Source organism: Pelophylax lessonae (genome assembly GCF_965119305.1).
Source record: "Pelophylax lessonae genome assembly, chromosome: 2".
In the NCBI taxonomy this organism is placed as follows: Eukaryota; Metazoa; Chordata; class Amphibia; order Anura; family Ranidae; genus Pelophylax; species Pelophylax lessonae.
This window is the reverse complement of record NC_138769.1, coordinates 691,608,673-691,630,325: the sequence shown is the minus strand read 5'-3', so window position 1 is coordinate 691,630,325 and position 21,653 is coordinate 691,608,673. Positions and strand designations below refer to the sequence as shown.

Below are 21,653 nucleotides of genomic sequence, written 5' to 3'. Positions count from 1 at the left end.
GACAACCTTCTATCCTTCAGCACTTGGCTTTCGACAGCCAAGCCATTAAAGCCAACGACTAAAGCAAGATGGAAAATTGGCCCTTGAGCCAACAGATCTTCTCTGAGGGGAAGTCTCCAAGGAGCAGCAGCGACCAACCGTATCAGATCGGCGTACCAAGACCGGTCAGGCCAGTCCAGGACCACTAGGATGGCCAGAATCTCTTCTGCCCTGACGCTTCACAGGCGTCTTGGAAGAAGTTTTTTTAGAGAGGGAAAGGCGTGTCTCAGACGATACTGGCCCCATGGAGCCACCAGTGCGTCTGTGGCATTGGCCAGAAGATCCCAAGACCGTGCCACATACCTCTGCACCTTCCTGTTGAGACGTGAGGCCAACAGGTCCACCTCGGGAGTTCCCCACCAGAGACACAACTGATGAAACAACTCCGGATGAAGTAACCATTCTCCCTGGTCCAACGCCTGATGACTGACATAATCCACCTGTCAATTTTTCACCCCTGGAATATGCACAGCAGAGAGGGCTGGAACGAAGCGGTCTGCTCACCTTAGAATGTCGGCTACTTCCCGAGCCACCAGGACACTTCATGTGCCCCCTTAGTGACTGACATAAGCCACGGCCATGGTCTTGTTCAAATAAAACCTTACTGGACAGCCCTGAAGGAGATTCGTCCAATGAGCCAGACCGTCTGAAGCGTAGAACGCCACCCCACCCGGACAGGCTGGCATCCATAGTGACCACTGTCCAGTACAGGGGAAGGAAAGATTTTCTCTGTCGAAGTGCTGGAGAGAGAAGCCACCAAATCAGGCACCCTCTCGTACCCAGGCTCAACAGGATCAGATTGTCCAGAGACTGTGGATTCTTGTCCCAGCTAGCAAGAATCTCCCTTTGTAGAGGTCTTGTGTGGAACTGTGTAAACAGGACTGCCTCAAAAAGGTAGACACCATTAGGCCCTGCACCCGCATGCAAGTCCTGAGAGATAACCGACAGCTGGACAACAGGAGCCAAATGGCATCCTGCAGCTTTGGGAGCTTGTCCCATGGGAGAAACAATAATAAATATAATAAAGCTGCGCTAATGAGAACTGATGGGTCCTACACCAATCAGAAAATGAAAATCACCTAAAAGAGACAGTAAAACCATCAGGTGCCCGGTGGGCAACCAAGGCACTGGATAAATAAATAACAGGTGTCTACTAAGTAATAAACCCTGAAGGGTAGACCTAAGCATGGATGAATGCAACACAATACATTGTAAATTGATAGTGACCAGAAATCACAAACACACAAAGTAAATCAGTTCATAATATATCTTCATAAAGTCCCAGAAGTGAATTCCAAAATCAGTGGAGTGAAAGGAAAAATCCAGTAAGGCTAATCACCACGGTGCTCCCACACAAGTGACATGCGTGTCTCCTTACCAGATTCTGGTATAAATGAGCATCTAGTAGTTGATTCCTCACAGCGCCACTCAGAAAGGATCACAGCAGCAACAAACCTCCAGGTCACAGCCAAGTGGATGGTATTACCGGTGCTGACCACAAGATGGGGCTCAGTGTGCCATAAAGAAAAGAAGGGGACTGGATAGTGCGATACTGTACAGCCTTTATTAAATAAATTGTAAAATAACACTCACATGGTAGATGAAAAGAATCGCATGTAAAGAAGCCGGCCGGCTCTCATGTAGCTCGTCCTCGGGGCAGCGTAGTGATGTCAGCACGCCGTACCCTACGCGCTCGTCTGCAAAGACTTCTAATGGGGATGAGGGCGGCGTGCTGACTTCACCCTATATATATATATGAAACAACCAATCAGGAACCAGCCTCAATCTGAATTGTGCCGGAAGCGCAGCGGCCACCATTTTGGGTATTGGAACGGCTGCCCTTAACTCTACACATAAGATATGTCCCTATACACGATCATATCTTAAAGCTAAAAGAAATATGAATATCGATCACAGGTGCATGGTTCCAAACTGACAGATACACACAGGAATCGATATATACAAGATAAAAATATTGTATAGGGCTGTGGTGACCGTATTACACCAGCAGAGGGAGTATGCCCCACAGCACATAAAGCATCCTTATAATGTCTATAAGAGGAGAAAAACGTAATCCCTGTACATAATTCCAAAGATTAAAATGACAAATCTGAATAAGATAAATAGCACAAATTATGAATATAAAATAAATATAAAACCATCTTAAATAATAAGATGGCAAATATAAATAAATGGCATAAATAGTGAATATAAAACCATCTTGAAGTATAATACAAACATTGGCCAACAAAGAAAGTCATTAGATTGCTTCCAAGCAGTACAGGATTAAAAGCAACAGTATAAAATTATAAAAAATATCAATTAAATATCAATGGTCTAATGAGTAAATACTCACTCTCTGCTACTTTAGGTAAAAAAGGCCAATGGTTGTATTAATAAATAATTTAATCTAAAACCAACACAATTCGGATAGAGTTCACATCCAAGCATCAATATATACCGAAAAATAGATGAATTTAAGAATTATTAATGAAGGCATTGACATCTACATCTACATTTAGGCCAAAGGGAACATAAGTCTTGGCCTTGTGGATCCAAGACATTTCTAACTTGGATATGCCTCTGACAAACGGTTCCCCCCGCCATGGGAGAAACACCCTGGCTGAGGCAGAATCCAGAGGCAGACCCAAATAATCCAATGTGGTGGACGGAACCAGAGCAGATTCCTGGAAATGAAATTTCCAACCGAACTCCTGCAGAGTCCGCACAGTAATCTTCAGGTTGTCCGTCAGAGCATTCGGAGACTCTGCTCGCAGACGATGATCGTCCAGGTACTCTAGTACCCCAATCCCCCCTGGCCCAACAATGCCAACACCAGGGACAACACTTTATGCCAAGGTGAGGTGAGACCAAAGAGTAATGCCACAAATTGTTCAGGCTCTTTGGCCATGGAAGCGCAGATGACCGACATATCAGAATATGAAAATAAGCGTCCTTGATATCAATAGAGGCCAGAAGATCCCCTCGACGTGTGGTTTCCACTACCGTACGAATGGACTCCATTTGACATATCTGTACCCCCACAAAGCGGTTCAGAGCTTTGAGGTCCAGGATTGGACTTACCTTTTCTTCCTTCCTGGGAACTGTAAACCGGTTTGAAGAAAAAAAAAAAAAAAAAAAAACCAAAGCAAAGAAAAATAGGTGTGCTAACTAAATGGGGAAAAAAAAAAAAAAGGACTGCTGCAACAAAATAAACCCACGTGAGGCGCGTACCCGCGGATGGTACAACATCCGCTCCCCCAGCTCAACCACCGAGCCCCAAGGACATCCCTGCCCTAGTCAACACCCCTCGGATGGCAGAGAACCCAACCCCGTCGTTGCGCACCAGGAAAACCCGGTCAGCTGCAACTCCAACCAGCCTACCTTAAGAGCATGTGGCAACAGCAAATTTATAACCACACCCAAGGAGGGGGAGGTATTGGGTGGCCGAAAGACCCACATTGACCTGAAATTTAGAGGGGCTGGGGGGGAAGGAAAGGGAACCCTGGGGTCTGACCGTTCCAGGAAGGGGCCCACGTCCACCCCAAAAGACCACCAGGGGAGAGGGGAGACACTACTTACCACACCATGGAACTGGGTGGGCACTGCGCCGGACAGACCACCGCTCCATTGGAATGGGGGTTCTGTTGGCCAGGAGGCACGCTGCAACTCAGGCCGGGACCAGGTCGTATGCGCCCTCGCGAGACGTTTAACTCGCAGGCCATGTCGCCATGGGGCTATGTCGTGGCTGACCTGGCATGGAGCTGAGGCCTGCGCAAGCTTGTTGGCCGGACTTAGGGGACCTTAAGGATCTAGAATATCCAGTCCGTCGCCCAGTCCAACAGTTGATTGTAGTTCTCACAGGAACAGAAAATAATAGAAGAAAAAATTCCATCTAAAAAGGAATAAAAAAATGCTAGGACCAGAGATCCCAGCAAGGACCTAGTTCCTTACTCCTGACTAGGCAGAAAAAAAACTGAATGCCTATAGCAGGAAGTAAACCCCCTGAGACTGCCCCATAGGCGTGGTAAAGCTTTTTCCTGCCTAGAGTCCTACTACTGTAGGGGGCAGCATAAACCAATGGTCAAGAAGATTCTGGAGCTGTGTCTGTCAATGAACAAAAGAGAAACTTTTTTAACTTCCTCCCATCGGCGCTACAGCCTATGTACGGCTGCAGCGCGGACTCACATTTTCGGGAGGCCGTTTTTAAAACGGGCACCGATCACCAGTGCCCTGATTACACAAGGTAAAAAAAACATACACTCAGTGCCCACAGTGCCCGCCATCAGTGCCCCCCATCAGTGCCCACAATCAGTGCCCATAGTGCTGCCAGTCAGTGCCCATCAGTGCCTGCTCATCTAGGCACTGATGAGCACTGACTGGCAACACTATGGGCACTGATGGTGCTGCCCGTCAGTGCCGCCCGTCAGTGCCGCCCGTCAGTGCCACCCGTCAGTGCCACCCGTCAGTGCCACCCGTCAGTGCCACCCGTCAGTGCCACCCGTCAGTGCCACCCGTCAGTGTCCGTCAGTGCCACCCGTCAGTGCCCATCAGTGCCGCCTATCAGTGCGGCATATTAGTACCTCCTCATCAGTGCCCATAAGTGCCACATCATCAGTGCCCATCAGTGCAGCCTATCAGTGCCCATCAGTGCCGCCTCATCAGCGCACATCAGTGAAGGAGAAAAATGTATTTATTTTCAAAATTTACTCGCAGAAAATAAGAAAAACTTTTTTTTCTTTCAAAATTTTCTGTCTTTTTTCTTTTTTTTTTTGTAAAAAGTAAAAAACCCAGAGATGATTAAATACCACCAAAAGAAAGCTCTATTTGTGTGAAAAAAATGATAAAAATTTCATATGGGTACAGTGTAGCATGACCGCGCAATTGTCATTCAAAGTGTGAGAGCACTGAAAGCTGAAAATTGACCTGGATGGGAAGGGGGTTTAAGTGCACAGTAGGCAAGTGGTTAAGTTTGTTTTGGATAGAGTCAAGAGGGATTAGAACACCTGTCAGTTTTTATTGCTGTCTGAGCCCCCGTTAGGGAGACACACCCTCTCTATTTGCCCTGTTTACCATTATGATTGAAAGTGAAAAGTAAAAGAAAGTCCCAAATTTTGGGTTGTCCCCAGAAAAGTAATAGAGGGGAAATCTTCCAATGGGGACACCAGTTCTGGTGACCTGGGGGTTCCTAAGTGATTCTTTAATATACATGGATTTCCTCTCACTTCCCGTTTGGCCATGGACCAGGATCTCCGCAAAGGGACACAGATGATTAAAACAAATCTGACATGGGTTATAACCCTCCACTGCACTATCCAAAATGAAAAGAAGTTTTTGCCCAAAGTTCCACTTTAAACAAACTGGGAGTATACCATGGAACCTGCAACTATTTAACAGTGTTATGCTACATCAACTAGAAAAAGATAAAAAAGAAACACCACTAACAAAGCGAACAGCACAACAAAGCTAAAGAATAATACTTACCCCCCATAACTGTAGATGCTGCTGGAATTCTTTCTCACCATCAAACACTATGTGAATGTTGACCTGTAAGACGAAAGGCATATACTATGTAAACAAAATTCCACAGTATAAATTTATGTGCTGACCCAAACTGCTTACAATGCTACAATCTTTTCCCTTAAAGTGTCATTTTTATCTAGCACAAACAATAGTTTTTCTAATCTAATTTTTATGTTTTACAACCCGAGGCGAGAGAACAGACCAATCCAAGCAGGTAAACATTAACCTCTTTCTAGACCAGGGGTTATTGCCTTGATGACCTGGCCAATTTAGCAGTGTTCGCATGATCTGTTAACTGGACAATAACCAACATTGCAAATTTTTCATATATTTAAAAAAAAAAAATTCCAGGTATGGCTACTGTTACATAGTTACATCAGTCCAGCCTGGACCGATAAAACTATGCAGATGCCATACCCGTGGGATTCCTCTAGAACAGCCTCTCAACCTTTAAAAAAAAAAAAAAAATAAAAAAAAAAAATAAAAAAAAAAAAGGGAACCCTTGAATTAAGGCTCCGTTCACATCCAGGCATCCCGGTTCGAAGGACACGCTTGGGATTCCCGTCACTTCCAATGACATTCGATCGCTGCGCTTTTTTGCCACGATTGTTGCCGACTAATTGTGCACACAGAATTGTGGGACCCCTGTCACCCCAAGGAAGTTCCAGGACTCTGATGAGGATGACAGGGGATAGGGTGTTAGCAAGGTGGAAGTGGGGTGCCAGAGAAAAAGGTGTTCGCAAGGCAGCAGTGGTGTGCCAGGAGAATTGAAGAGGAGGATGAGAGGAGGTGGGATGTTACCAAGGCAACAGTGGGGTGCCAGGTGTGAGGAGGATGAGGATAAGATGGGGTAGGGTGCTAGCAAGGCAGCAGTGGGGTGCCAGGTGTGATGAAGAGGAGAAGGGCAAGGGGTGGGATGTTACCAAGGCAGCAGTGGGGTGCCACATGTGATGAAGAGGAGGATGACAGGGGGTGGGGTGTTACCAAGGCAGAAGTGGGGTGCCAGGTGTAATGAAGAGGATGAGAGGGGGTGGGGTGTTTTTAATGCGGCAGTGGGGTGCCAGGGGTGATGAACAAGAGGATGACAGAGGGTAGGGTGTTAGCAAGGTGGCAGTGGGGTGCCAGGTGTGATGAAGATGAGAGGGGGTGGGGTGTTAGCAAGGCGGAAATGGGGTGCCAGGTGTGATAAAGAGGAGGTATGGAGTTAGCAAGGAGGCAGTGGGATGCCAGGTGTGAGGAGGATAACAGGGGTAGGGTTTTAACAAGGCAGCAGTGGGGTGCCAGGTGTGAGGAGCCAAGTGTGATGAGGATGACAGGGGTGGGGTGTTAGCAAGGTGGAAGTGGGGTGCCAGGTGTGAGGAGGATGACAGTGGGTCATAGTCATATGAAGATATCAGGACTGTGTATAATATACGCGGTCACCATACTCAGGGTCTGGTGAAGGAAAGGAATGGAGATTTGCCCATCATATGTGACCCCGGGACATTAGTAAGAATTACTCATCACTCTGATTCCCGACCTCATTCTGCGCATATAAAGGCTCATTCACACATCCATCATGCGTTGCGCTATGGCGGCTCATACATTTAATGAACGGACCTCACCAAGACCCCTATGTTATGCAGTATATAGTTACAGAGACACTAAACCAAACCAGAACTAGAAAACGCCTCTAGACATCCATGGATAGCTCATTGCAACCATGCAGGAAAGTTAGAGAGATACCATCCCATCACTAGAAATCCACCAGCCCACAGCAACACAGTACAGTTAATATTATAATAGATCTAGATTACAGGATTAACTGTACTGTGTTGCTATGGCCCTGCATGTTGTGTGTCTGTATAAATTTTTACACATATGAACAACATAGCCCCAGTGTACAACATATACAGTTACAGAGACATCACCAAAACACATCTAGGTGTCCAAAGAGAGCCCGTAGCAACTGTTACCATCCATAGCAACCAGGCAGAGTACATAGCAACAACAGAAATACACAAGTCATCCCCATGGTATAAACCAGACTGAATGTAGAATACATCTATATATAATAATCATATACCCCACAGAGAAGTGAAGTGAATATAAAAAAAAATTGATCTAAATGCATTGGGGAATAGGATTATTATTATTAGGACCTGAGCAGCGTAAAAAAAAGTATAATAAAATATACAGGACCCCATCATATGTCCTCTTTTCCAGGCTGCTCTTGTCATGAAATAACAACCTTGAATCTAAAAACTAACCATCACTATAGGGGTTAGTGCCATAAGACACGAGAGGGAGGGGACAGCAGAAATCATTCCCCAAGACTGAACCATAGCCAACCAGGCAACATAGGACTCATCGGTACAAGAGGAGATCAACCTGAAAAAACATTAAAACACCCTCAAGGGAGACTAAAACACCCTTAAACGGCAGCCTGCAAAACTTTGCAGCCAAAAGGAGGCATCTGCAGATGCCAGCACATCCACCTTATTAAACTTTGTGAAGGTATGAACAGACGACCAGGCCTTGCAAACCTGAACCACAGATGCCTGATGGTGAAAGGCCCAGGAAGTGCCTGAGTAGAATGCACCTTAACAGGGAAAGGAGGAACCTGACCCTTAATTGAATAAGCCTGCACAACCGTCTGTGATGCATCTCGAAATAGTCGCAGCAGATGCAGGCAGCCCTTTCTTTGGTACATCCGTGAGTACAAAGAGCGAATCTGACTTTTGAAAAGACTCAGTCGCCAAGTACACCCTGATTGCGCCAACCACATTCAAAGTAGGCAGTGCAAATTCCTTAGGATGTTTAGGCTAGGTTTCCACTAGTGCGGTTACGAAGTCGTGCTACTTCTAGCACGACTTCGTAGCGAAAGTAAACTGCGGCTTCAGTGAGACTTGTCCCTCATATATAGAGGGAAGTCGCACTGAAGACGGCTCAAAAGTAGTGCACAAACTACTTTTGAAGTCGCCGCAACTGAAGCCGTGGCAGTGGAAACGGGCCCCATTGAAAACAATGGCTTTTGACTTGCTGTGCGACTTGACATATGTCAAGTCGCACCGCAAGTCGCACTAGTGGAAACCGAGCCTTAGGCTTAGGACACAAGGGGGGTAGCACAATGTCCTAATTTAAGTGGAAACTGGAAACCACCTTTGGAAGGAAGGACGGATATGGACGAAGCACCACTTTATCCCTGTGAACCACCAAATAGGGTCAACGACAGGACAACGCCGGCAGTTCCAAAATTCTGCATGCAGAAGTAATAGCCACCAAGAAGGCCACCGTCTGGGATAAGGTGGGGAATCTCCCGAATATTTTCAAAGGGAGGTTTCTGGAGAACCGACAGCACCAAATTAAGGTCCCAAGGTGGCAACAGGGGTCACACCTGCGGTGCCAAGTCTCGCACCCCCTGGATAAAGTTACGCACCAGGGAATGGGTGGCTAATGGCCTTTGGAAGAAAAGTGCCAAGGCCGAAACCTGACCCTTGAGAGCACTCAGAGCCAATTTTTGATCAACTCCCCGTTGAAGGAAAGCCAAGATCCGAGCCTCCGAGTAAGAGCGAAGGGGAACCCCAAGAGGCTCACACCACTCAATATACCACTTCCACGTACGATGATAGATCTTTCTAGAAGTTGCTTTCCTTGCTTTAATCAGAGAGGGAATCACTGAAGCAGACAATCCCCTGTCTTTCAGCACCTGGCTTTCAACAACTAAGCCATCAAAGCCAGCGACTGTAAAGCAGGATGGAAGATTGGCCCTTGAGACAGTATAACCTCCCTGAGAGGAAGTCTCCAAGGAACGTCTGCGACTAGCCTGACCAGGTCGGCGTACCAAGCTCGGCGAGGCCAGTCCGGAGCCACAAGGATGACCGGAATCTCTTCCGCTTGATCCTGCGAAGAAGTTTTGGCAGCAGCTTGAGAGGGGGAAAGGCCAACATCAGCTGATACTGACCCCCACGGAGCCACCAGCGTGTCTGCGGCGTCCCGTCTGCCAGAGGGTCCCGAGAGCGGGCCACAAACCTCTGTAGTTTCCTGTTGATCCGAGACGCCAACAGATCTACTTCTGGAGTGCCCCAACAAAGGCAACTGCTGAAACGCCTCCGGATGGAGAGACCATTCCCCTTGATTCAAGGTCTGCCGACTTGAGGTAATCCACCTGTCAATTTCCACTCCTGGAATATGAACGGTGGAGAGAGCTGGAACAAAGCGTTCTGCCCACAGAAGGATGCCTGCCATCTCCAAGGCCGTAAGGACACTTCTGGTGCCCCCTTGGTGATTGATATAAGCCACTGCCATGGCATTGTCTGATTGAATGCGCACTGGACAGCCCAGAAGGTACTCTGTCCAGTGGACTAGGCAAAGCCTGATCGCTCTCAGCTCCAGAACATTGATCGGTAGCCTGGATTCTTCCAGGGACCAGACCCCTTGAAAGGTTGTATTAATATGCCTTATGATTTTTCAGATATATATTTCGGTTTGTGCCCATTCTGTGATGAAGTGTAGGCCCTTGTATTTACATATTAACGAGCTGGCACTGACAGCCATTCATCCACCTTGGTCAGCAGACAGCTATGTTTTGCATTTAGACGACATGTAAACACCTGTTCATTCATTCATTGGGACACTTGACAAAGTTAAGTCTGCGCATGGAAATTACGGACAAACCCATAAACAATTGACAATTGCTTACATTAACACATGACAACGAAATGCAGACAGGGCGACTGTCATAGGACACACATTCAGATTCGGGAACGCCTTAGATTGACATACAGATGCATGGCAAAAGCAAAGGCCCTTTCATGTATTGTTCTGTCTGATATGTAATTCGACTGATGAACTGTAAAACCGGTTTGGAGCAGTCTTTTCCTGCTCAACAAATATGCTTTAAATATGAGCTTCACATTCAATAAAGTTAGTTGTGACTGCACGAAGTTTGAGTACGATGTGTCGTCATAACTCCCAGCTGGTTGGAGGGGAAATCCATTATCTATTGGGGGAAATCCATTATTGATTGGGGGCGTTAGCAACTGAAGGGCTGTAATATCATCATGATTGCCTCCTGACAGGAATTGAGCTAACAGTTTTGGTGTCAGAAAAGTGGGATCTGCCAAAAACAGTATGGGGTAAGTAATCATATTTTCTATTATTATTATTACTGCCCTATACTGTCAGAGCAGATAAACGGTACCCAGTTAACCGCTAATTTTAGCAACTCCCGGGAATCTGAAATTCCCAAAGATGGGGTCTGATACTCCAGCGCTTGGAGCGCCAAAGATAAAAAGGGGTTTGGAACCCGGTTACAAAGCAGTACTGTGTGTGATGGTGGATTCCCCCTCCAAAAACCTTGTATATATTTGTATAGACACTTAAGTGTATTTAGTCGTTATATAAGTTTGCATGCCATTGTATAGATGTATGTGGAAATTGTATGTGATATTAAGCTGAGCTTGAAGGTATAGTCTTGCCCACCAAGGATAGTTAATCAGCAGACCATGAGTTGGATATGTATAAATCTGATTATTTAGACGCAAGGAACCACATAAATTGGGAAACTAGGTTTTTCCAATAAGTATAAACACTGATGTCACTTCCCATAGATATATAAACTTTCAAACTCAGCTGATCTCACGTTGTATTCTGAGCTTAAGATAATGGGAAATTTTCAAGGTAAGGAGAATTCCGAGAAAATGATGAAATGTACGTTTAGGAAGATTGTATGAAAATTGTATCGTTTATGGGCAACCTTAGATCCATGAATCGTTATGTTGTGTTCGTTTTAACACTATTCCTAAAGGTGCTGTATCAAGCAAAGCATTTCATAACATTGAATGAATGTTGGTTGCATAATAATTTGTTTTGTGGTTATTACTTATGTTTTAAAAGTGATGTGATTTTGCCATACTATGCTGGTCATGGCAGCTTTTAGAAGCAAGGAAATATATATTTGGTGTGTAAAGTGTGACCTTAAGGACTAAAAAATTGTATCTCTATCCTTTAAAAAAATCGTAAGCAATTTTGAACTTTCATCATTAAGGTTTTGTGTCACCAACTTTTCTTTCTTCTCTGGCTTTTTTTAAAAAAAAAAGTATATATTTTCTAAGTGCCCTTTTAGCAAACAAACCCCCCTCCCCCCCCACCTCTTTTGGTCTGTGACACAGGTAACTGCAAAGGGACTGTAAACAGCTGTATTGTCATACAAATTAACGATCAGTTTTGCCTTTTAGAGAAAACAAGTTTAAGGAATGTTCCGAATTGCTAAAGAATGGGTGACGTATGGGTTCTTGTATTTCAAATGAGAAATTACTAATGTTTTGAGCTGCTCATTTTTTTTTTTTCAACCATGGTGAACAATAATAATTTTTTTCTTTAAGTTTATGGTATACCATAATAATAACAAAAAATATAGAAATCCACGTGGTAATAATTAATTTGACGTCAACAATTTTTGGTATTAGAAAAGTGCACTGTTAGGAAGGAAATGTTTGATATGCTTACTGTATGCTCAATTCCTCTAACCGTTGGTTTATTTTTAGGAGGAAAAGTAAAATGTTTTGTTACTAAACCTTTCTGATGCTTATTCCTCAGATAAGTGAAATTTGAGATTTTCAGAACGACCAAGCACAGCCTTCAACAACAACCCATGGGAGTATTGTTTCCAAATTGATTTTTTTCTGATTGATTAGACTGTTTTTATGGGTGTTAGAAAGTTTTTATTTATTGGGTGTCAGATATTTGATGTGTTCTAATTTGACACATATGAGCTCTGGCATAAATGAGGTGCTATGCTTTAGATAATTAAGCATCTCTGTTTTTTTTTAGAGTTTTCCTTTGGTATATTGGTACATACTTTTGTATTCTGGTGCTAAACACTAATTTTTGAATTTATGCACTTATGCTTTTACTACCTTTTCTCTTGACAAGATTATTGGTATGGGATAATGTGCTCAGGCAGATACTGGAGTACTACTCTTATATAATAATCTTGGATACAAATGAAATTTTACAGATTTGTGTACATATACCATATGTAGCTCTGGAAACTAGTGAGCTGATTGTCATTTATATGTCACAGCACGTTATCAGATGTGCAGTATGTGAAATCTGTATTGTTAAATAGTAGAATAGAAAGCGGTCATTCAAAAAAAAAAAAAAAAAAATAGGATGGAAGTGGTTGGCTTGTTGATAGTATGCTAAGAATTAAAATGAATTTATGCCAGCGTTACTACTTTGAAAGGTAAACCTCCTGCGGTGAATTCAATTAGTTGATCTCTTTTCATCCTGAAAGTGACTCACTGCCCAGGTTTTGCATATGAATGGTCCTTGGAGTCAGATTTTGAGTCTCCAAGGCTATTTGGGTTTCAATTTCCTGTTCAGGTGTCACCAAGCAAACTGAGCAATCACTTATAGATTTATGTCTGCATGAGTACTGACTTCTAGCTGTTTTGTGTGTCTCTATTTGTCCATGTACACAAGACAGCTTGAATTTCACTCCCTGTTGTTCAGTGATCACAGCATCTTAGCCATGCAAGGGATACTCAGTTCTAGGTAGCTTCCTGCTTGGGTGAGTCAGAGGACTGCAATTTAACCCATCTCCACCTTTGGAGGAATACAAGGCAGTTCAACCCCTCCAAGGGTCCTCAACATTGTTGCATGTGTAGACATGCTGTGTTCTCCCACAACAGTGCCATTAAGTATCCTTCCTGTTACCTGCCTTCCTGTAGGCCCTAAACCTCAGTGCTGCGAGTAGCTTCACTAGCATTTATTTTTTGCTGCCTGTCTATAGGCCAGACGCCAAGTGGCGCAAAATACTCCTGCCATTCTTGTAAAACTTGTATTTTTGTCTCTGTACTTACCTGCTATTCTTGCTAAAGTCAGAATGACTTCAGACCCGTCTCAACCCCATGAGTCCATTAATTCTCATACCTGGAGATTTGCAGCAGATACAAGAGGAATATGTGGCAAAATTAATTGAAAAATTAAACAGTGATTATGGTGATATTTCGCTCTCGTTTCCTTTGCCAACAGGTGCACCGACTCACCCATTCAAGCCTGGAGACAAAGTCCTAGTGAAGGCCCTCCATAAGCTGAAGTCACTAGACCCGCCCTACGGACCTCCTGTGACAGTTCAAGCAGTGACCAGAACAGCGGTATTGACAGACGACTCCCCGGTTTGGATCCACGCATCACGACTGAAGGAAGCCCCACCCCTGGACCCCACGACAACGGACCGGAGATTGTGACGCGCGCCAAACGAATTCCAGTTGGATCCAGACAGACGGAAGCCCCACCCCTGGACCCCACGACAACGGACCGGAGATTGTGACGCGCACCAGACGAATTCCAGTTGGATCCAGACAGACGCATTGGTACAATGCCAACGGACACCCCTACTCCTGTAAAACTTCCCATTTTTGCAGCAGTGGTACTGTTTACAGCAAGCTCAACACTAGTAGCCACTGTCTGGTTACTGGCAACATGTGCTCACCACCCGGAGAACCTCTCCTCATTTTGCCCTTCCTCACCCCAGGAAAGGAGAGAGACACGAGACATTCATGTCTCCACTTTACAGTTAAAATCAAGCTTATTGGACACAAAGGACAACATATGGATGTTTATTGCTGCCAACATACTGAACTCTTCTGACTTTTGCCTTTCTGATCACTACAATTCTAATGATTTGTTCTCTACCTGCCTGCTAGCTGTTCCTACCCCAGTTAATGTTTTAAAAGTCTATTATAGTGGGGTGTGGGCTGACTCAAGTATAGAAGACACTGATGTATACACTCATCCAAATCTATATGCTTATCGTAGTGACAGATCCTCATATTCACTCACAGAGACACTGGTAGAGATAGATACAGGATATGTAACCTCCGCTGAGGTATGTTACAACATGACCTGCAATAGAAGCTATATCCCTATGTGCACACAACCAAGTCGCCAGCCTACATACACCTTGGAATATAATGTCACCTGTTTTGTGCTATTCAGAGACTCTAAGTGATCCCACCGTTATAAATAAGCTGGGATCAAAGGTTGGGTTGAAAGGTTGTATTAATATGCCTTATGATTTTTCAGATATATATTTCGGTTTGTGCCCATTCTGTGATGAAGTGTAGGCCCTTGTATTTACATATTAACGAGCTGGCACTGACAGCCATTCATCCACCTTGGTCAGCAGACAGCTATGTTTTGCATTTAGACGACATGTAAACACCTGTTCATTCATTCATTGGGACACTTGACAAAGTTAAGTCTGCGCATGGAAATTACGGACAAACCCATAAACAATTGACAATTGCTTACATTAACACATGACAACGAAATGCAGACAGGGCGACTGTCATAGGACACACATTCAGATTCGGGAACGCCTTAGATTGACATACAGATGCATGGCAAAAGCAAAGGCCCTTTCATGTATTGTTCTGTCTGATGGACAGATGGAAGATTGGCCCTTGAGACAGTATAACCTCCCTGAGAGGAAGTCTCCAAGGAACGTCTGCGACTAGCCTGACCAGGTCGGCGTACCAAGCTCGGCGAGGCCAGTCCGGAGCCACAAGGATGACCGGAATCTCTTCCGCTTGATCCTGCGAAGAAGTTTTGGCAGCAGCTTGAGAGGGGGAAAGGCCAACATCAGCTGATACTGACCCCCACGGAGCCACCAGCGTGTCTGCGGCGTCCCGTCTGCCAGAGGGTCCCGAGAGCGGGCCACAAACCTCTGTAGTTTCCTGTTGATCCGAGACGCCAACAGATCTACTTCTGGAGTGCCCCAACAAAGGCAACTGCTGAAACGCCTCCGGATGGAGAGACCATTCCCCTTGATTCAAGGTCTGCCGACTTGAGGTAATCCACCTGTCAATTTCCACTCCTGGAATATGAACGGTGGAGAGAGCTGGAACAAAGCGTTCTGGTTTTGGTGTCAGAAAAGTGGGATCTGCCAAAAACAGTATGGGGTAAGTAATCATATTTTCTATTATTATTATTACTGCCCTATACTGTCAGAGCAGATAAACGGTACCCAGTTAACCGCTAATTTTAGCAACTCCCGGGAATCTGAAATTCCCAAAGATGGGGTCTGATACTCCAGCGCTTGGAGCGCCAAAGATAAAAAGGGGTTTGGAACCCGGTTACAAAGCAGTACTGTGTGTGATGGTGGATTCCCCCTCCAAAAACCTTGTATATATTTGTATAGACACTTAAGTGTATTTAGTCGTTATATAAGTTTGCATGCCATTGTATAGATGTATGTGGAAATTGTATGTGATATTAAGCTGAGCTTGAAGGTATAGTCTTGCCCACCAAGGATAGTTAATCAGCAGACCATGAGTTGGATATGTATAAATCTGATTATTTAGACGCAAGGAACCACATAAATTGGGAAACTAGGTTTTTCCAATAAGTATAAACACTGATGTCACTTCCCATAGATATATAAACTTTCAAACTCAGCTGATCTCACGTTGTATTCTGAGCTTAAGATAATGGGAAATTTTCAAGGTAAGGAGAATTCCGAGAAAATGATGAAATGTACGTTTAGGAAGATTGTATGAAAATTGTATCGTTTATGGGCAACCTTAGATCCATGAATCGTTATGTTGTGTTCGTTTTAACACTATTCCTAAAGGTGCTGTATCAAGCAAAGCATTTCATAACATTGAATGAATGTTGGTTGCATAATAATTTGTTTTGTGGTTATTACTTATGTTTTAAAAGTGATGTGATTTTGCCATACTATGCTGGTCATGGCAGCTTTTAGAAGCAAGGAAATATATATTTGGTGTGTAAAGTGTGACCTTAAGGACTAAAAAATTGTATCTCTATCCTTTAAAAAAATCGTAAGCAATTTTGAACTTTCATCATTAAGGTTTTGTGTCACCAACTTTTCTTTCTTCTCTGGCTTTTTTTAAAAAAAAAAGTATATATTTTCTAAGTGCCCTTTTAGCAAACAAACCCCCCTCCCCCCCCACCTCTTTTGGTCTGTGACACAGGTAACTGCAAAGGGACTGTAAACAGCTGTATTGTCATACAAATTAACGATCAGTTTTGCCTTTTAGAGAAAACAAGTTTAAGGAATGTTCCGAATTGCTAAAGAATGGGTGACGTATGGGTTCTTGTATTTCAAATGAGAAATTACTAATGTTTTGAGCTGCTCATTTTTTTTTTTTCAACCATGGTGAACAATAATAATTTTTTTCTTTAAGTTTATGGTATACCATAATAATAACAAAAAATATAGAAATCCACGTGGTAATAATTAATTTGACGTCAACAATTTTTGGTATTAGAAAAGTGCACTGTTAGGAAGGAAATGTTTGATATGCTTACTGTATGCTCAATTCCTCTAACCGTTGGTTTATTTTTAGGAGGAAAAGTAAAATGTTTTGTTACTAAACCTTTCTGATGCTTATTCCTCAGATAAGTGAAATTTGAGATTTTCAGAACGACCAAGCACAGCCTTCAACAACAACCCATGGGAGTATTGTTTCCAAATTGATTTTTTTCTGATTGATTAGACTGTTTTTATGGGTGTTAGAAAGTTTTTATTTATTGGGTGTCAGATATTTGATGTGTTCTAATTTGACACATATGAGCTCTGGCATAAATGAGGTGCTATGCTTTAGATAATTAAGCATCTCTGTTTTTTTTTAGAGTTTTCCTTTGGTATATTGGTACATACTTTTGTATTCTGGTGCTAAACACTAATTTTTGAATTTATGCACTTATGCTTTTACTACCTTTTCTCTTGACAAGATTATTGGTATGGGATAATGTGCTCAGGCAGATACTGGAGTACTACTCTTATATAATAATCTTGGATACAAATGAAATTTTACAGATTTGTGTACATATACCATATGTAGCTCTGGAAACTAGTGAGCTGATTGTCATTTATATGTCACAGCACGTTATCAGATGTGCAGTATGTGAAATCTGTATTGTTAAATAGTAGAATAGAAAGCTGTCATTCAAAAAAAAAAAAAAAAAAATAGGATGGAAGTGGTTGGCTTGTTGATAGTATGCTAAGAATTAAAATGAATTTATGCCAGCGTTACTACTTTGAAAGGTAAACCTCCTGCGGTGAATTCAATTAGTTGATCTCTTTTCATCCTGAAAGTGACTCACTGCCCAGGTTTTGCATATGAATGGTCCTTGGAGTCAGATTTTGAGTCTCCAAGGCTATTTGGGTTTCAATTTCCTGTTCAGGTGTCACCAAGCAAACTGAGCAATCACTTATAGATTTATGTCTGCATGAGTACTGACTTCTAGCTGTTTTGTGTGTCTCTATTTGTCCATGTACACAAGACAGCTTGAATTTCACTCCCTGTTGTTCAGTGATCACAGCATCTTAGCCATGCAAGGGATACTCAGTTCTAGGTAGCTTCCTGCTTGGGTGAGTCAGAGGACTGCAATTTAACCCATCTCCACCTTTGGAGGAATACAAGGCAGTTCAACCCCTCCAAGGGTCCTCAACATTGTTGCATGTGTAGACATGCTGTGTTCTCCCACAACAGTGCCATTAAGTATCCTTCCTGTTACCTGCCTTCCTGTAGGCCCTAAACCTCAGTGCTGCGAGTAGCTTCACTAGCATTTATTTTTTGCTGCCTGTCTATAGGCCAGACGCCAAGTGGCGCAAAATACTCCTGCCATTCTTGTAAAACTTGTATTTTTGTCTCTGTACTTACCTGCTATTCTTGCTAAAGTCAGAATGACTTCAGACCCGTCTCAACCCCATGAGTCCATTAATTCTCATACCTGGAGATTTGCAGCAGATACAAGAGGAATATGTGGCAAAATTAATTGAAAAATTAAACAGTGATTATGGTGATATTTCGCTCTCGTTTCCTTTGCCAACAGGTGCACCGACTCACCCATTCAAGCCTGGAGACAAAGTCCTAGTGAAGGCCCTCCATAAGCTGAAGTCACTAGACCCGCCCTACGGACCTCCTGTGACAGTTCAAGCAGTGACCAGAACAGCGGTATTGACAGACGACTCCCCGGTTTGGATCCACGCATCACGACTGAAGGAAGCCCCACCCCTGGACCCCACGACAACGGACCGGAGATTGTGACGCGCGCCAAACGAATTCCAGTTGGATCCAGACAGACGGAAGCCCCACCCCTGGACCCCACGACAACGGACCGGAGATTGTGACGCGCACCAGACGAATTCCAGTTGGATCCAGACAGACGCATTGGTACAATGCCAACGGACACCCCTACTCCTGTAAAACTTCCCATTTTTGCAGCAGTGGTACTGTTTACAGCAAGCTCAACACTAGTAGCCACTGTCTGGTTACTGGCAACATGTGCTCACCACCCGGAGAACCTCTCCTCATTTTGCCCTTCCTCACCCCAGGAAAGGAGAGAGACACGAGACATTCATGTCTCCACTTTACAGTTAAAATCAAGCTTATTGGACACAAAGGACAACATATGGATGTTTATTGCTGCCAACATACTGAACTCTTCTGACTTTTGCCTTTCTGATCACTACAATTCTAATGATTTGTTCTCTACCTGCCTGCTAGCTGTTCCTACCCCAGTTAATGTTTTAAAAGTCTATTATAGTGGGGTGTGGGCTGACTCAAGTATAGAAGACACTGATGTATACACTCATCCAAATCTATATGCTTATCGTAGTGACAGATCCTCATATTCACTCACAGAGACACTGGTAGAGATAGATACAGGATATGTAACCTCCGCTGAGGTATGTTACAACATGACCTGCAATAGAAGCTATATCCCTATGTGCACACAACCAAGTCGCCAGCCTACATACACCTTGGAATATAATGTCACCTGTTTTGTGCTATTCAGAGACTCTAAGTGATCCCACCGTTATAAATAAGCTGGGATCAAAGGTTGGGTTGAAAGGTTGTATTAATATGCCTTATGATTTTTCAGATATATATTTCGGTTTGTGCCCATTCTGTGATGAAGTGTAGGCCCTTGTATTTACATATTAACGAGCTGGCACTGACAGCCATTCATCCACCTTGGTCAGCAGACAGCTATGTTTTGCATTTAGACGACATGTAAACACCTGTTCATTCATTCATTGGGACACTTGACAAAGTTAAGTCTGCGCATGGAAATTACGGACAAACCCATAAACAATTGACAATTGCTTACATTAACACATGACAACGAAATGCAGACAGGGCGACTGTCATAGGACACACATTCAGATTCGGGAACGCCTTAGATTGACATACAGATGCATGGCAAAAGCAAAGGCCCTTTCATGTATTGTTCTGTCTGATATGTAATTCGACTGATGAACTGTAAAACCGGTTTGGAGCAGTCTTTTCCTGCTCAACAAATATGCTTTAAATATGAGCTTCACATTCAATAAAGTTAGTTGTGACTGCACGAAGTTTGAGTACGATGTGTCGTCATAACTCCCAGCTGGTTGGAGGGGAAATCCATTATCTATTGGGGGAAATCCATTATTGATTGGGGGCGTTAGCAACTGAAGGGCTGTAATATCATCATGATTGCCTCCTGACAGGAATTGAGCTAACACCCCTTGAGCAGGAAGCTTGCCGAGAACACCTCCCCACCTGGACAGACTGGCATCCGTGGTGACAACTATCCAATATAGGGGACGGAAGGATTTTCCTTGTTTGAGCGTTGGGGACCGAAGCCACCATATCAGTGACCCCCTGGTCACCTGGCTCAGCTGGATCTGGTTGTCCAGGGAATTTGGATCTTTGTTCCATTTGAAAAAGGATTTCCTTCTGGATGATTCTCGTGTGGAATTGAGCGAAAGGGATCACATCGAAGGATGACACCATCAGTCCCAGATCTCTCATACAAGTCTAAAGGGATTACCATTTGATGGACAGCAATAGCTGAATTGCTGACTGGAGTTTCTGAAGTTTGTCCGGATGAAGAAACACCCTGGCTGAGGACGAATCCAAAGTCAGTCCCAGATAATCCATTCTCATGGAAGGGACCAGGGACGACTTCTGAAGGTTCAGAAACCACCCGAAATCCTCCAGAGTTCTTACCTCCAAGTTTGTCCCCAGCGCCGTGGGAGACTCTGCACAGAGAAGCAGATCATCCAGGTAACCTAGGACCGATATCCCCCGCTGGCGTAACAATGCCAGGACCGGAGACAACACCTTTGTGAAGACCCAAGGGACAGAGGTAAGACCAAAGGGTAACGCCACAAACTGATAGTGACCCTCTCCCACAGCAAAATGCAGAAACCGTTGGATGTCCTGCACATATTGGGATGTGAAGGTAAGGATCTTTGATTTCTATGGAGGCCAGGAAGTCCCCCTGATGTAGTGAAGCCACTACCGTGCGAATGGATTCCATACATTTTTGAACTCTCACAAAGCAATTCAGTATCTTTAGGTCCAGAATTGGACGCACCTTGCCTTCCTTCCTGGGGACCATAAACAGGTTTGAGTAAAAACCCTGAAAATGTCCTGATGACGGAACCGGAACTATTACTCCTTGTTGTAACAGGTCCTGTACAGCCCCAAAGAGAGCCTGTAAGCGATCCAGGGACAGTCGCACATTGGAAGGGAAGAACCTTACCGGAGGTACGGATCAAAACTTGATCTTGTAACCAGACCGTATGACCTCGTGAACCCACTTGTCTTGTATCCTGGATAGCTCACAGGTCCGGGAACCGGCAAAGACGACCCCCCATCCCAGATACGGGTGAGGGAGCACCTTCAGGCCGAAGGGGTCTTATCCGCAGATCTGGAGAAACCCGATTTCTGTTTGCCAGACCAGGGTCGCTTGGAACCACCCGAAGGGGCCTTGAAAGACTTTGATCCCTTATTACTTGACCCTGAGGGACGAAAAAACATTGTGTGTGCTGAGAAGGAGGGACCCCGTCTGCGACGAGGGTCCTTACCCTTGTTAGCCTGTAGGAGAAAAGTACTCTTACCCCCTCTGTAAGATCTTTAGTAACGTCATCAAGGGTAGCCCCAAACAGGCGATCTCCTTGAAAAGGGAGATCAGTCAAGGCCTTCTTAGGAGGTTTGATCCGCAGACCAGCATTTTAGCCAAAGTATACGCCGGAGGACCACTGCTGAAACCAACAGTCGGGTCACTAGTGGAACCACATC

General features: G+C 44.1%; 1 protein-coding gene across 1 annotated transcript in view; it reads right to left on the bottom strand.

Annotated features, from left to right (window-relative positions):
* The window catches only part of CHORDC1 (cysteine and histidine rich domain containing 1), a 75,489-nt gene that overhangs the window by 3,465 nt on the left and 50,371 nt on the right, over positions 1 to 21,653 (bottom strand). The window contains exon 10 of the mRNA XM_082247318.1: positions 5,524 to 5,586. Within this exon, the coding sequence (XP_082103444.1) occupies positions 5,524 to 5,586 (63 nt within the window). The remainder of the gene's footprint in view (positions 1 to 5,523; positions 5,587 to 21,653) is intronic.